This window comes from Neofelis nebulosa, chromosome X (assembly GCF_028018385.1).
Source record: "Neofelis nebulosa isolate mNeoNeb1 chromosome X, mNeoNeb1.pri, whole genome shotgun sequence".
NCBI lineage: Eukaryota > Metazoa > Chordata > Mammalia > Carnivora > Felidae > Neofelis > Neofelis nebulosa.
In genome coordinates, this window is record NC_080800.1 from 111295596 (window position 1) to 111310075 (window position 14480).

Genomic DNA, 14480 nt, shown 5'->3' on the forward strand with positions numbered 1-14480 from the left:
TAGGACCCACATTAACACATTGCATTTGTGGGCTATTTGGGGTCATTTGGCAATGCCCACTCTGCCCCAGAGAACTAACCCCTTCTGCTCCCAGCTTTTTTTTGTTTCTATGAGAAGCTTTTCTTTAGTCTCCAATTTTCTCGAAGCCATTTAAAAATATCATTTACTCTGTACAAGAGCTCGTCTTTCCTTTATAAATCAAATACATTCCAGGTTTACTATATTATATTGAACTTTTCTTGGTCGTAAACCTTTCAAGGAACCTGGATTCATCTCTGTGACTCTGTGGAATTGTTATTCAATGGTAACTGCACCAGACGTTTTTCTGGTTCGAATTCTTTGAGTGGTTCAGAGTCCTCTATTGTTTCATGTGAATGAAACGGCTCTTTTTAGAAATGCAGCACACTTCTCAGGAAGTTGAAAAGCAGGAGCACACTTTGAGATATGAAGCAGGTTAAGAGCACCTAGGCACTGTGTCTCTGCTGATGTATTATTGATCGTATTTAGATTCTGCTCCTCTCTCCCTAAAGACTTGAAGCAGAGACCGTTGAAGTTGATACAGCTTGTCATCGTTTCTTCCCACCCAGCTTTCTGCTGCCTGTTTCCTTCCACTAGTATCTGCCCAGGTCGGCTCCCTTCCAGAAGGGGCCAGGGCCGATGCTCCAGAGACACTTCTTCCCTCTTCTAATCAAAACTCCCATCGCATGTGGAGAAAAGGGAACACTCATGCACTGTTGGTGGGAATGCAGACTGGTGTGTTGCGTGTCGAAAACAGTGTGGTTCCCAAGAAATTAAGAATAGATCTACTCTATGATCCAGTAATTCTACTACTGGGGATTTACCCGTAGAATGCAAAAACACTAACCCAAAGGGACACCTGCACCCCTGTGTTGATAGCAGCGTTATTTACAATAGCCAAAGTATGGGAGCAACCGAAGTGTCCACGGTATGTATCTATAATGGAATGTTACTCAGTCATAAAAAAGAATGAAATCTTGCCATTTGCAACAACATGGATGGATCTAGAGGGTATAGTGCTAAGTGAAAAAGTCAGAGAAAGACAAATACCACACGATTTCACTCATACGTGGAATCCAAGAAGCAAAACAAACGAACAAAGAAAATGAGACAAACCAAAAAACTATAGAGAAGAAAATAGTGGTTCCCAGAGAATAGGTGGGTAGGAGGGAGGATGGGTGAAATAGGTAAAGGGGATGAAGGGTACACTTATCTTGATGAGCACCGAGTAAGGCATACAAGTGTTGAGTCACTGTATCATTTGCCTGAAACTCATATAACACTGTATATTAACTCGACTGGAAAAGAAAAGCTCCCATCCTAGCCAGTCTGACATCAATTTGGACGTCCTGATTAAAGTTTTTCACAGGAAGTTGGAAGTGGCCAATAAATTTAACCCTGGGGAGGGTTGTTTGTATTTTAAAGCAACAATTTAGCTCTAATCTCCATCACTGGAACTTGGGGCGTAGTGGTCAGGAGATGACGTAGATGGGACGGTCCATCCCCTTCCTGCCCCCTCTCCAGCGCTCCCCAGACACAACGAAGAGTGGGTAGAAGCCACAGGCCTTCTCTTCTCTCTCTCCATTATCGTCCCCATTTGTTTAGGAGCAAACTGACACTTGGGAGGCTTACGCGGTGCCCAAGTTTCTCCCTGGGGACAATAATGGCACCGATAGCATGGAAGTTGTTGTGAAGACAAAATTATCTGCTACATGCAAAACGCTAAGCTTCCTGGCAAATCATAAGCACACAATTTTATAAGTGCTTGTTGTGATCGTTCTTATTTACCAGCTGGTCTGTAAAAGGAAAGGAAGAGGCCAATCCTAGGTATCTTCCAGTCTCCCTTTCTAGACATTCGGCATGCCATTCTTGGTTTTTATTTACACATGGGTTATAAAGCTTCCTTTAACGTAAGTTTAAGGGATGCCTGGGTAGCTCAGTCGGTTAAGCGTCTGATGCTTGACCTGAGGTCAGATCTCGATCTCAGGGTCAAGAGTTCAAGCCCCGCGTTGGGCTCTGCACTGGGCGTGAGGTCTACTTAAGAAAAGAAACAAAGAAATCCAAGTAGGGAAAAGTAAGTTGATTTAAACAGAATTGTTAATGTGTCACGTGGTGTGTGGATGTGGCAAAGATGTTGATGAATATAAGTAAATGCCTCCTTCAGTGATTCCTCATCACTAGAATAAGGTCAAACCGTACTGGAGTGGCCACCCTATTTAATATTGTACTGTGAAATATTAATATTAACTATTAATATTGCTATCTTCTCCCCCCCACCCCCGCCTCCCAGTACTCCTGATCCCCTCTAGCCTGCTGTGCTTTTTCTTTTTGCTCTAGGATGTATCACCTTCTAACATTTTCTATAGGTGACTTTTTTTTTTAATTATTCATTTTTGAGAGAGACAGAGACAGAGAGTGAGCAGGGGAGGGGCAGAGAGAAAGGGAGGCACAGAATCCCAAGCAGACTCCAAGCTCCGAGCTGGCCCCACAGAGCCCGATGAGGGGCTCGAACCCACCAACTGTGAGATCATGACCTGAGCCTAAGTCAGACACTTAACCGACTGAGCCACCCAGGCGCCCCTAGGTTACTTATTTTCTTTTTTGTGTCTCTTTGTTGGAATGTAAGCCCCTCCAAGGCAGGAACCTTTTACTGGTTCTGTTCATGAAGTAAGCACAGTGCCTAAAACAGTGCATGGCCTTGGAGATGGTCACTAAATATCTGATGATCTCACGGTCTGTGAGTTCAAGCCCTGAGTCGGGCAGCTCCGAGCCTGGAGCCTGCTTCGGATTCTGTGTCCCCTTCTCTCTCTGCCCCTCCCCGACTTGTGCTCTGTCTCTCTCTGTCTCTCAAAAATAAATACATGTAAAAAAATTTTTTTTTCAAAGATTTGGTTACAAAAATGTCCATCACCGTCTTGAGTTTGTAGCAGTGAAGACTTTGCAACAGACTCAACATCCATCAATCAGAGTTCAGTTCGAGAACTCATGGTGACTCTCACTGGATGAAGGACAATCCGGCACTATCTACCAAAATTATAAATGCACATAGCCTTTGAAGGAGCAATTCTGCTTTTAGGAGTTTATCTCGTGGATATACTTGCTCATGTACCAAATGAGCGTGTGTTGGTGGCTCACTCAAGTGCACTCGTCACTCCTACTAGACACAGCAGTGACAGAACTCATTAAATTATTATGTGGGGCTATATTTATTGATGTGGGAAGATCAGAAGAGCTAACATTAATGCAGCATGCTGCGTGCCAGGCACTGCGATAAGTGTTTTTATATATTTTTATCTTATTTAATCCTCATAACAGCCCTGTGAGGTAGTTCCTATAATAGTATAATAATAAATAATAGTCCTCATTTTACACGGGAGGAAATGGATTCAGGGAGGTTAATTTACTTACCCAGGGTCAGTAATCCGTAGCAATTGCTAATACGGAGCAATGCTGAGATGTCTGAAATATGTTATGACAAAACAATATGTACACTACGATCCACTTTTATGAGAAAAAAAAATACACATAGATATGTAAGTGCATAGATGTGCATTTAAAAAAGGCTTGGAAAGAAATATATCAAAATATTAACAGTCGGCTGATGCGATTGTGGGTGGTTTCTCTTTTCTTCCTTTTGCTTATAATTTCCTGATTTTTCTGTCAAATCTTGGGGCTGACTTGGAGGGAGGAAGTCCCGCCAGGAGGCGTGAATTACTTGTGTAATTTTAAAGATGGCTCCATCTTTAAAAGCTCGGCGGTAGTGTGGAACAGTGACACAGATTTGTGGGAAGCGTTTCTAGGCTGAGAGGGAAAAAAAACACCAGTGGGGAGGGAGAGATTGCCCAAAGGGAAAGAGGATGGCTCCTGGGGCCAAGTGCAGGCGAAGTGTCAAAGGCACTGGTGGAAGAGGCAACCTTGAGGATCAAGTCCCTCGTTTCCATGAGGCTGAGGGGTGGGGGACAAGCAGACGGGGGGCCGGGGGAAAGGCAGAGAACTGGCGCAGGGCTAGGGAAAGAGGGAGCACTGAGAGCTCCTGCCCAATGACCTGTGTCCTATCATCGAAATCCAAAGCTGGCCCTCTACTGAGGGGTCGGGCAGAGGGGATTGGGTAGGGGATCTGAGGAGAGGGAGAGGATTTGGAACAATCACTGAGAGAAATTTGATACAGATATATAAAAGGACTGCCTCGCAGCCCTTGGGGCCCCGCTGAGGCTGGCTGGCCTGGCTTTGTAGCCGAGCCAACTTCATGACCTTCTCCAGCAATAGCCAGCAGCCTGGGAGTGGGGGGTGGAGAGAATGGGTGGTGGGATTTTCACAGGGCTGGGGATTGGCAGAGCAGGTGCTGCAGAAGGACACGGGGAGAGCGAGTCCAGGGGTCAATGCTAGCATGGCTAAATGGGGCTGACCTGGAAGGAGGAAAGGATGCCAACAGGCTTACTGATGGCGTCTGGGAAAGGAGAAGGGAGGAAGGACAGGCTGGTGGCCATGTGGGCCAGAGAGTGTAGAGCGAGACCAATAGGAAACTGAGGTCGGAGGGGTGTTTCTGAGTTTGACACGTTGAACTGTCTCCTCTGGAGCTCTGGGGGGAAGCGGGACATGCAGCAAGGAAACGGTGCGGACGGAGGGGTGAAGACAGCGGTACAATAACGCCTACCTGATAGAGGGCAGTTTGGCAATATCTGTCAAAATTCCAAAGGCACGTTCCCGTTCGTCCAGCAGTTCAGCTTTGAGGGGTGTCTCGTCCAGATATACTTACTTGCTTTTGTGCAAGATGAGTGTTGAGGGTGAGTCGGGACGGCGCTGTCTGTAACGGCCACAGATTGGAAGCAGCCGAAAAGTCCATCGATAGTGATTTCATTGGTTACATAAGTTGTGGTTCATAAAAATGGAACGCTAGGAGGCTGGAGAAGGGAGGACGTTTCTCTTGCTAAGTGGAAGAGGCAAGGCACCGATCAGTGGGAATAGTTCACAGTCTATTTGCTAACCCACGCGTAAAACCTCTCCAGACGGATACATAAAAACTGTTCATATAGGTTGCCTCTGAGGAGGGAGAGCTGTTGGCTGGGTGACAGGGTTTGTTTGGAAGGCAACTTCTCATTTGCCCTTCTGTTTCTGTTGTGTAGCTTTTGTCTTTCTTTATGGAAATATAAGCGACAGAGAAAAATTGTATATATTCGAGGTATACAATGTGATGTAGCTTTTGAATTTGGAGCCACGTGAATATATTACTCACTGAGGGAATAAAAATAATTAACTGATAACATTATGTATAGACATCCATGTATCTGTATGTAATTTGGATCTCTTTTATAGATAGGACATCGTTAAAATAAAAGCACAACGAAAACTCCCACCAGAGAGTTTGCTTCGAACCAGTCAGTTTGCCCCGGAGATAGGTTGGAATTTGGATGCCATGAAACTGACCATGTGCCAGTAATTGCTGAGGCTGGGTGACGGGTATGTGGGGGTTCGTTTTCATCTGAAACGCGAAATCGCCGCTCTTGTAGGGCAAAAATGCCCACGTGGCGGCAATTCCATGCAGTTTAAGCTAATGCTGTTCTCATTTTTTGTAAATTTTCCATAATACAAAAGTTTTCAAAGACAGAAAAACAGGTGAGCTCCCTCCACACTCTTGCTAGGAATACTCATCCCGGCTCTTGTATCTTATAATTCAATGGGAATAAAGTCCCATTCCCCCGTCAACTTCTTTTTTTTTTTTAATTTTTTTAAATCTTTATTTATTTTTGACAGAGAGACAGAGTGTGAGCAAGGGAGGAGCAGGGAGAGAGGGAGACACAGAATCCGAAGCAGGCTCCAGGCTCTGAACTGTCAGCACAGAGCCCGATGTGAGGCTTGAACTCACGAACCGGGAGATCATGACCTGAGCCAAAGTCGGACGCTCGACCGACTGAGCCATCCAGGCGCCCCTCCCCTGTCAACTTCTGAAACAGCGTGCTGCCTCTCTGATTCCCTTTATTCTGGGACCCGATACTATTTTCAGGATTTTTCCTGTTAACAGCAACCTCTCCCCACCCTGTTGTGTGTTAATTGGGTACCACCTTATCCTTATTGCTGGTGAAGCTCATCCTGTTCTCAAAAAATCACGTCTTTAGTTTTTTATGATCACTTGATGTTCTCTTCCTGCCTCACGGTCTATTATTAGCAATCCTAACTAATTTGGGGCCATGCATTTGTCCAGGTTGCATATATTTATCCGTCTGGGGGCTGATGTCTCTAGGACATTCAGTATACAGCCTTAAGTTGTTTTGCTTATGTCTGCGCTTCTTCTGTTACCTAGGAAGCTACGGGGACTTTGGCCTGGCCCCCAACACCTGCTAATCCATGCGTTGTTGTCTGTCCTCAGGAGGCAGGTGGCTTCCCCTTGCTGCCTACAGGTCCAGGCATCTTCCCTGTGCCCCGCAGTCTGTCGGTCAACTCTGCTTGCGTATGCCCCTAGTACCCCCAAACTTAATCGGTTCCTCCAACTTGAAGCCTCCCCTTTACTTCCTCTAGAAACAGCCTCCTATGACCCCCTTCCTCAGGCAGTCTAGGTTTGGCATACCTTCTCTGTGCTCTCACAACTTCCTTTGTGACGCCAAAATGTGCTGGCCTCTTTTTTTTTTTTTTTTTTTTTTTTTGTCCTGTCCATCCCAGACTACGAGCTCCTGGGTTAAGGATCAAGCCTGTGTCTTGTTCTCCCTTGAATATCTCACACCGAGCACGGCATCGGGCACATGGTTAAATGCTCGAAATAATACATTTTTACAATTTTAATTTGAAATACTTCCGGCGTACAGAAAATTGTATGCAAAAATAGCAGAAAGAACTTTCACGTGCCCTTTATCAAGATTCATCTGGTGTTAGCATCTTGTTACATTGACCATTCTCCCTACACACACACATGCACGCACACACACACACACACACACACACACTCATACACACATTTTTGCGTGTGAGGCTCTGGGGAGTAAATCGCAGACATCAATATGTGTTTCCTAAGAACAAGGACATTCTGTTAGATAAACATATGGTAAAGTTGGCAAATTCAAGAAATATAACATTAGATACAACATACTATTATATAATCTACAGGTCATACTCCGATTCTGCTCATTGTACCAAGAATGTCCTTCACAGCTATTTTCTTCCTGGTCCATGATGCAGTCTAGGATCACACATTGTATTTAGCTGTCACGTCTCTTACTTCTCTCAAGTGTCCTTCCATCTGGAACAGCCCTCAGCCTTTCTTTGTCTTTCAAGACATCAGCATCTTGGAAGAGCACGGGCCAGTTATTTTGCAGAACGGTCCCCAGTTGGGGCTTGCCTGATGGGTCCTCATGATGAGAGGTCATGCATTTCTAGCATGAGTCAAACATTAAAAGGGATCCAGTGATTGTCGGTGATGTTAACTTTGATTAATTGTTAAGATGACGTCTGCCAAAGGGGCGCCTGGGTGGCGCAGTCGGTTAAGCGTCCGACTTCAGCCAGGTCACGATCTCGCGGTCCGTGAGTTCGAGCCCCGCGTCAGGCTCTGGGCTGATGGCTCGGAGCCTGGAGCCTGTTTCCGATTCTGTGTCTCCCTCTCTCTCTGCCTCTCCCCCGTTCATGCTCTGTCTCTCTCTGTCCCAAAAATAAATAAAAAACGTTGAAAAAAAAATTTAAAAAAAAAAAAAAAAGATGACGTCTGCCATGTTTTTCCAGTGTAAAGATACAACTTTTCTTTTTGTACTGAATAACTAATGTATGGGGAGATACTTTGAGACTATGTAAATAACATGTTTTTCATAAAACTTTCAGTCACTAGTTTTAGGATCCATTGATGACTCTTGCCTGAACAGTTTTTACTATGGTGGTTGTCAAAGAGTAATTTTCTTTTTTTTTTTTTTTTTTTTATTTTTGGGACAGAGAGAGACAGAGCATGAACGGGGGAGGGGCAGAGAGAGAGGGAGACACAGAATCGGAAACAGGCTCCAGGCTCCGAGCCATCAGCCCAGAGCCTGACGCGGGGCTCGAACTCACGGACCGCGAGATCGTGACCTGGCTGAAGTCGGACGCTCAACCGACTGCGCCACCCAGGCGCCCCAAAGAGTAATTTTCAACATAACATCTATGCATTGGTTAAATGAATTGCTCATTTGTCCTACAGAAGGGATGCCTCCTTTGCTATGACAGCAGCTTCTAGTTGGCTGCAAGAGTGAAGTCTAGGTGGAGACAAGCTGGCAGTGCTTGGAAAACTTAAATGAGGTCAGTTCTGCTCCAAGCCCTGCTGGCCTGTATCAGGACCCCACATGGACTCCGTGGCCTTCCCAAGATGGTCTCCATGCTGAGGCCCAGCAGCAGCGGCTTGCTTAGTCAGCCCCATGCCTGTAGGACCCATGCCTGCCTACTCTTACTATTTTCCATCAAAGTGGAGAGCAGAGAGGATAAAGATGGGGGGCACTCTTGCCTTCCATTTTGACTTATTTGAAAAACAGAAAGCAGAATTCAGGATTCCACCCAACCTTTTCTGCTATTCTGGAGACCACATTTTTAGACGGTGGGATCGAGGCATTGCTTTTTTTTTTTTTTTTTTTTTTTTTTAATTTTGTCACACACATTTATTTATTATAGGCTAGCAATGTGTTAAATGGTGGAGCTTCTACTGGTCTTTCAACTCCTTCAGGCTTCTGATGGCCGACTTTACTGTGAGGGCAGAAGTGGTGTTGTAGGTCCAGGCACCACCCGCTACAGTTTTCATGCGGGAACCACGATGCCAGATTCCCCACAGCTCGTCTTTTCATCTTGGTTTTGTCACAGAAGGAGCAAGGCTACTTGGTGTGCTGGCCTATTTCAAGCTTCTTCGCCATTTTCCTCAGGGAGGCACCGCAACGGGTCCCGTATTTACCGACGATTCCGACCTTTGTGGTGCATTTAGCCATGTCGCTGCGAGCTAGGTCGGAGCCCAGGGAGCCAAGGGATCATGTTCATGTGGGTTCTTGTACAGAAAACGAAAGGCACCGTGACTACATGGAAGGCAGAGGGAAGGACATGGTGGAGTTATTTTTGTTCGGGGACCTGTATTAGTTTCCTAGGGCTGTTGTGCCAAAATACCACAAACAGGGTGGCCTAAAACAATAGAAATTTATTCTCTCACAGTTCCAAGAGCTAGGGTTTAAAATCTAGGTGTGGCAGGGGCACGGCATGCTCCCCCTGAAGCCTCGAGGGCAGGATGCTTCCTTGCCTCTTCCAGCTTCCCGTGGCCCCAGGTGTTTCCTGGCTTGTGGCCGCACATCTTCAGTCTCTGCCGCCATCTTCCCTGTGTGTCTGCATTTGCCTTCACATGGCATTCTCTCTGTGTCTGTGTCTTTGTTCAAATTTCCCTCTTCTTATAAGGACCTCGGTTATATTGGTTTAGGGCCCGCCCTAATAACCGCATCTGAACTTGATTACATCTGCAAAGACCCTAACATTCACAGGTACCCAGGGTTAGGGCTTCAGCCTCTCTTTTTGGGGGACCTGACTCAACCCATAACAGGAGCCATGTCTGAAGTCCAGCCCATTTGGGAACACAAAGTGGAGTGCTATTCCCTATAATGCCTCAGCCCAGTATAACAGAGCTCTCTGTCCTTCCTGCTCACTGTGGTCTTGGTTGGCTTGCCAACATGTAAGGAAGGAAAATGAGACAGGGAGAACATCCTCAGCCCCCTTGAAATAGACTTTGGACATTAATTTTCAAATGACCACAAGCGATGCACGTAGCCATTGCATAGAAGACAATAGTAGAGAACAGGAACAGTCTACGAGGCTCTGGCCCCTGCATTCCTTCACAGAATTCTCATACTTATGATGTAAATAGATTTGTTACCATTTGACCGATGGGGAGCACGAGACCCAGAGAGATGAAGTGACTTCAAAAAAGTCACACAACTACTGATACTAAATTTCAGTAAATATTTGTTGCCTGAATGAGTGAATGAATGACGCAATCTGGGACAGTATCTCTGGTCTCCATTTCCTGATCCATTACTCTTTCCACTGTACCTCACAAATGACTGAAGACTGAGGTGTGGTCCCAAGACAATGAAGTATAGATCTGACCAGGTCAATTCCAGATTCTGTTGCTATATTTAATAACTTTCTGAATTCTGTGGTAATGAGCATGCCAGCCTAATTGATTTCTTTTCCTGCTCCTCTTCTGATACACCAATCAAGAGGCCATTTTGTCAAGATACTGAGGCATTGGCTTTAATTTTACTTGAGCTACATAATTGTCTAAAATTATATTTGCACTAAAGGCAGGCCTTATCACGGGGACACTTTTCCTATAACAATATATCAAGGAAGTAAAGAATTCAACATGTTACCTTCATACTCAGAAATGGAAGATTGATATTCCCTCGTGCCCATTTCTGGGTTTCCATCAGCATCACTGAGGGAGCCGGGAAAGCTCCATCCAACAAGGACTCAGTAACAATGTGCTGTGTGCCCAACCATGGGCTAGGTGCTGGAGTGAAGGTCGGGGAAGAAGAGAAGGAAGCTCTCTCAAGGATCTTCCAGTCTAAGGGAACCATGTGGGCATCCACATGAGAAACAGTGACCAAAGAGAAGTTGACACTTCCTAAGCACCTATGAGGTGCCAGTCACTTGACGAACCCGGGAAGGCAGATATTACCCCTATATAACAGATGAGCAAACTGAGGAACAGAGAGGCTGAGACAACTTGCCCAAGATCGCATAGCTAGTAAGTGGTAGAACCAGGCTTCAAGCCCAGCAGGCCTGTGACTCAACAAAAGAGAATAATATGAGATGGCTTATAGGCAAGCACTTGCTTGCATGGGCCAGACGAGATGCATTCAAGAAGTTTCAGTGAGATGCATGGAATCTAGGAAGGCCAGGATGGGGCCTCTGGGAGATAAGACTGTGTCAGGAAGTTGACAGCCTGCAGCAGGTGCTCCCATACCAAATCCCTTTATAACTTGCCCACTACAACCACCTGTTCCCTGAAGGGCTCAGGCTCCATCCATTTTCTCTTCTGGTGTACTTGGGAAGGTGGGGAAGAGAGGCCAGTTCACATTTCTACCTTCAACTCAAACTGCCCCCTCTCTGAGGCTGGCTGAACTGTTTGTTAACCTTCCAAGTGCCTGACCTTGTGGGACAATTTCTCCACGTTTCTCAACCCAGAAGCATAGCCCCCTTTGAGCCGAGAGGAGCCTCTCTTTTGAGAACCACAAGACCCCACACCCCCCGTGGCCTCCCCTCTCCCTCCTTTCCTCCCCTTACGCTTCTGTTCACATAGAAAGCATGGCAGGAATTGAACGTGTTTCTGCTTTTTTTTCCATGGCAGGGAGAAGAGCTGGCTTAGTCAGATATAGAATCTTCCCAGTCTGCTCAAGGCGTTGCCAATCAAATAGCCTTCATCTGAAACATCAGATCTGTAGATTAAAATAAAAGAAGGGCACACGCATTCTCGGACTTTTTTCTCTACCCAGTGAAAAGAATAAGTTTCTTAAGTCTGTAGTTTTAGTTCTCAAGAGTCAAAGAGTTATGGTATATGGGGGGAGGGGAGGTGGGGGGAGGGTTCTCTCAAAAGAAAAATGGGATAAATGAAAGGTTTTGTAGGTCACTTACAAGAAATGCAGAGTTGTGCTCAGATTTTTTTTAACTTTTTTTAACATTTTATTTATTTTTGAGAGAGAGGTAGAGCATGAGCAGGGGAGGGCAGAGAGAGAGGGAGACACAGAATCCGAAGCAGGCTCCAGGCTCTGAGCTGTCAGCACAGAGCCCGATGCGGGGCTTGAACCCACGAACTGTAAGATCATGACCTGAGCCGAAGTCGGATGCTTCACAGACTGAGACACCCAGGCGCCCCTTTAAGACTTTTGATTTTGAGGGGCGCCTGGGTGGCGCAGTCGGTTAAGCGTCCGACTTCAGCCAGGTCACGATCTCACGGTCCGTGAGTTCGAGCCCCGCGTCAGGCTCTGGGCTGATGGCTCGGAGCCTGGAGCCTGTTTCCGATTCTGTGTCTCCCTCTCTCTCTGCCCCTCCCCCGTTCATGCTCTGTCTCTCTCTGTCCCAAAAATAAAAAATAAAAAAACGTTGAAAAAAAAAAAAAAAAAATTAAAGACTTTTGATTTTGAAATAAGTATGGAGTCACAGGAAGTTGCCCTTCACCCAGTCTCCCCCAATGATTACATCACACATAATTATAGTACCATATAAAACCCAGAAAATGGATATAGGTACAATGTGTATGTATAGTTGTATGCCATTTCTTTTAAATTTTTTTTTTTTTTCAACGTTTTTTATTTATTTTTGGGACAGAGAGAGACTGAGCATGAACAGGGGAGGGGCAGAGAGAGAGGGAGACACAGAATCGGAAACAGGCTCCAGGCTCCGAGCCATCAGCCCAGAGCCTGACGCGGGGCTCGAACTCACGGACCGCGAGATCGTGACCTGGCTGAAGTCGGACGCTTAACCGACTGCGCCACCCAGGCGCCCCAGTTGTATGCCATTTCATTACATGTGTAGATTTGTGTGACCACCATCACAATCAAGAGGAAAACTATTCTATCACCACAAAGATCTCCCTGTGTACCCCTTTGTAGTCACACCCACCCTGCCCCCTACCCCCATCACCATCCCTAATCTCTGGTAACCATTAATTTATTCTCCCATCTCTATAATCTTGTACTTTAAAGGAGCGCCTGGGTGGCTCAGTTAGCTAAGTATCTGACTCTTGATTGCGGCTCAGGTCATGATCTCGTGGTTCGTGGGATCGAGCCCCGTGTCGGGCTCTGGGCTGACAGCGTGGAGCCTGCTTGGGATTCTCTCTCTGCCTCTCTCTCTGCCCCTCCCCCACTCGTGCTCTCTCTTTCAAAAATAAATAAAACATTAAAAAAAAGATCCTGTATTTTAAAAAGTACAGTTCCCTTACAAAAATGGATTGGCACCTCCAGTTTTCACAGAATCTCAGGCTTGAAGGAGTGACTTCTCCAGCCCATTTCCCACTCCATGCCCAAATTCCCTCTACAGTTCTTCCAAGTGTCCATCCAGCTGCTACAACATGCAAACCAGAACCTTCTTCAGGATCTTATGGATATTGCGGTATGTGATATAAATATTTAGAGCAAGGACATTGTTTCCTCCTGCAAACTTATTTAATAACTGTCAAAACTTTTACCCTTAGACTAAATATTACAAAAGGCCCTCTCTTGTGCTGATTTTCCCATCACACCCTGTTCTATCCCAAACAAGCACCTCCTCTTTCCACCCTTTTACCTAGTGAGTGGGATGAGATGCAGGAGGCCTGGAAGGCTCACAGAAAATGCCAGAAATCCCTTCCTTAACTATAGATGAAATAGTCTGGCCTCCAGCAGTTGGGGCCTTTCAAACGTAAGTGGTGCCTGTGTGGAATTTATTTCCCAGGCTGTTGTTATCTACATGATACCTATAAGTCATTCCGGGGAGATAATCCGTGGAACCCAACTGCCCTGGAGTCCAGCTCCTCGGGACTCACTTGTGGTGGGTAAGAGAATTTTGCAAGGCACTCTATAGCCCATAGCATCAGAAAATAATGACTCAAAAGCATGCCAAGACCAGAAGGGGTTAGCAGAAGTCAAGCCATGGGGGTTCCATGGCTGGGATTAATTTGGATCCCCCACCTCCTCTCCCCTGTACTGTTTTGAAATCTTTCCACTTTGCACAAACTGAACTTGCTCTGCACAAAGAGCACCTTGTTCTCCTCAACTGAACAGCGGCACTTACACAAATGCAGACTCAGACCCATTAGGATGTGGCCTTTAGAAGGAATGATTTCAAGGGGTAGTGGTGGGGAGGGCATCTGACTTTGGGCCAGGAGACACTGCAAGCTAATGAATACCCTCCTCCTTCTTGAAGTATGGCTAAGAGGACCCTAGCTCACCACTTTCTGAGTGGGGGCTCCTGCCTTCCAGAACCCTCACTTCCCCTTAGGTGAAGAGCGTATGAGCAGTGAGGAAGGGAAGGAAAGACTACAGCTAGCTGTGTGCCCCACCCCAAGTGCCATGGCTCTGGGTCCACGTCACAGCTTTCAACCCAAAGGCTAAAAGGCCTGAAATATGTGCTTCAGGTGAATGTAGCTACTCGTGTCTCAATGTTTTCCCCTTAACTAAGTAGCCTGTGTGTGGAATTTGTCATTTCCAAAGTGAAAAGATATCTCCAACTGCTTTAATGATCCTGGCACGGGCGTGGCTGCTTTGGTTTTTTACGGGGGTAATTTCTGTGGCTACTTTTGGGCTTTTTCTTCAACTTGTGGTAAATGGACAGAACACAAGGCCACTCCCTGGTCTGGAAGCTGATCATGGCTCTGACCCTTGCTCACTGGGAGGCCTTCTTGTGGACGGCAAGTAACTTCAACTCTCCCAGCCTCAGTTTCCTCATCTGCAAAGGAGGGATAAATAATGACTGTCCTCCTAACAAAGGAGGTCATTTACATAAACACA

The 14480-nt window shown here is 46.0% G+C and overlaps 1 protein-coding gene and 1 pseudogene across 4 annotated transcripts in view; one reads left to right on the forward strand and one right to left on the reverse strand.

Moving 5' to 3' along the window:
* Nucleotides 1-14480, forward strand: part of LOC131502876 (P2R1A-PPP2R2A-interacting phosphatase regulator 1-like) — a 110064-nt gene that overhangs the window by 60928 nt on the left and 34656 nt on the right. Inside the window, exon 12 of one of the 4 annotated variants that reach the window (XM_058714010.1) lies at nt 11345-11489. The exons of the other annotated variants lie outside the window; for them this stretch is intronic. Within the exon in view, the coding sequence (XP_058569993.1) occupies nt 11345-11372 (28 nt within the window). The 3' untranslated portion in view covers nt 11373-11489. Of the gene's footprint in view, nt 1-11344; nt 11490-14480 lie in introns of those variants that run through there. 4 annotated transcript variants of the gene reach the window in all.
* Nucleotides 8622-9163, reverse strand: LOC131502880 (large ribosomal subunit protein eL43-like; annotated as a pseudogene).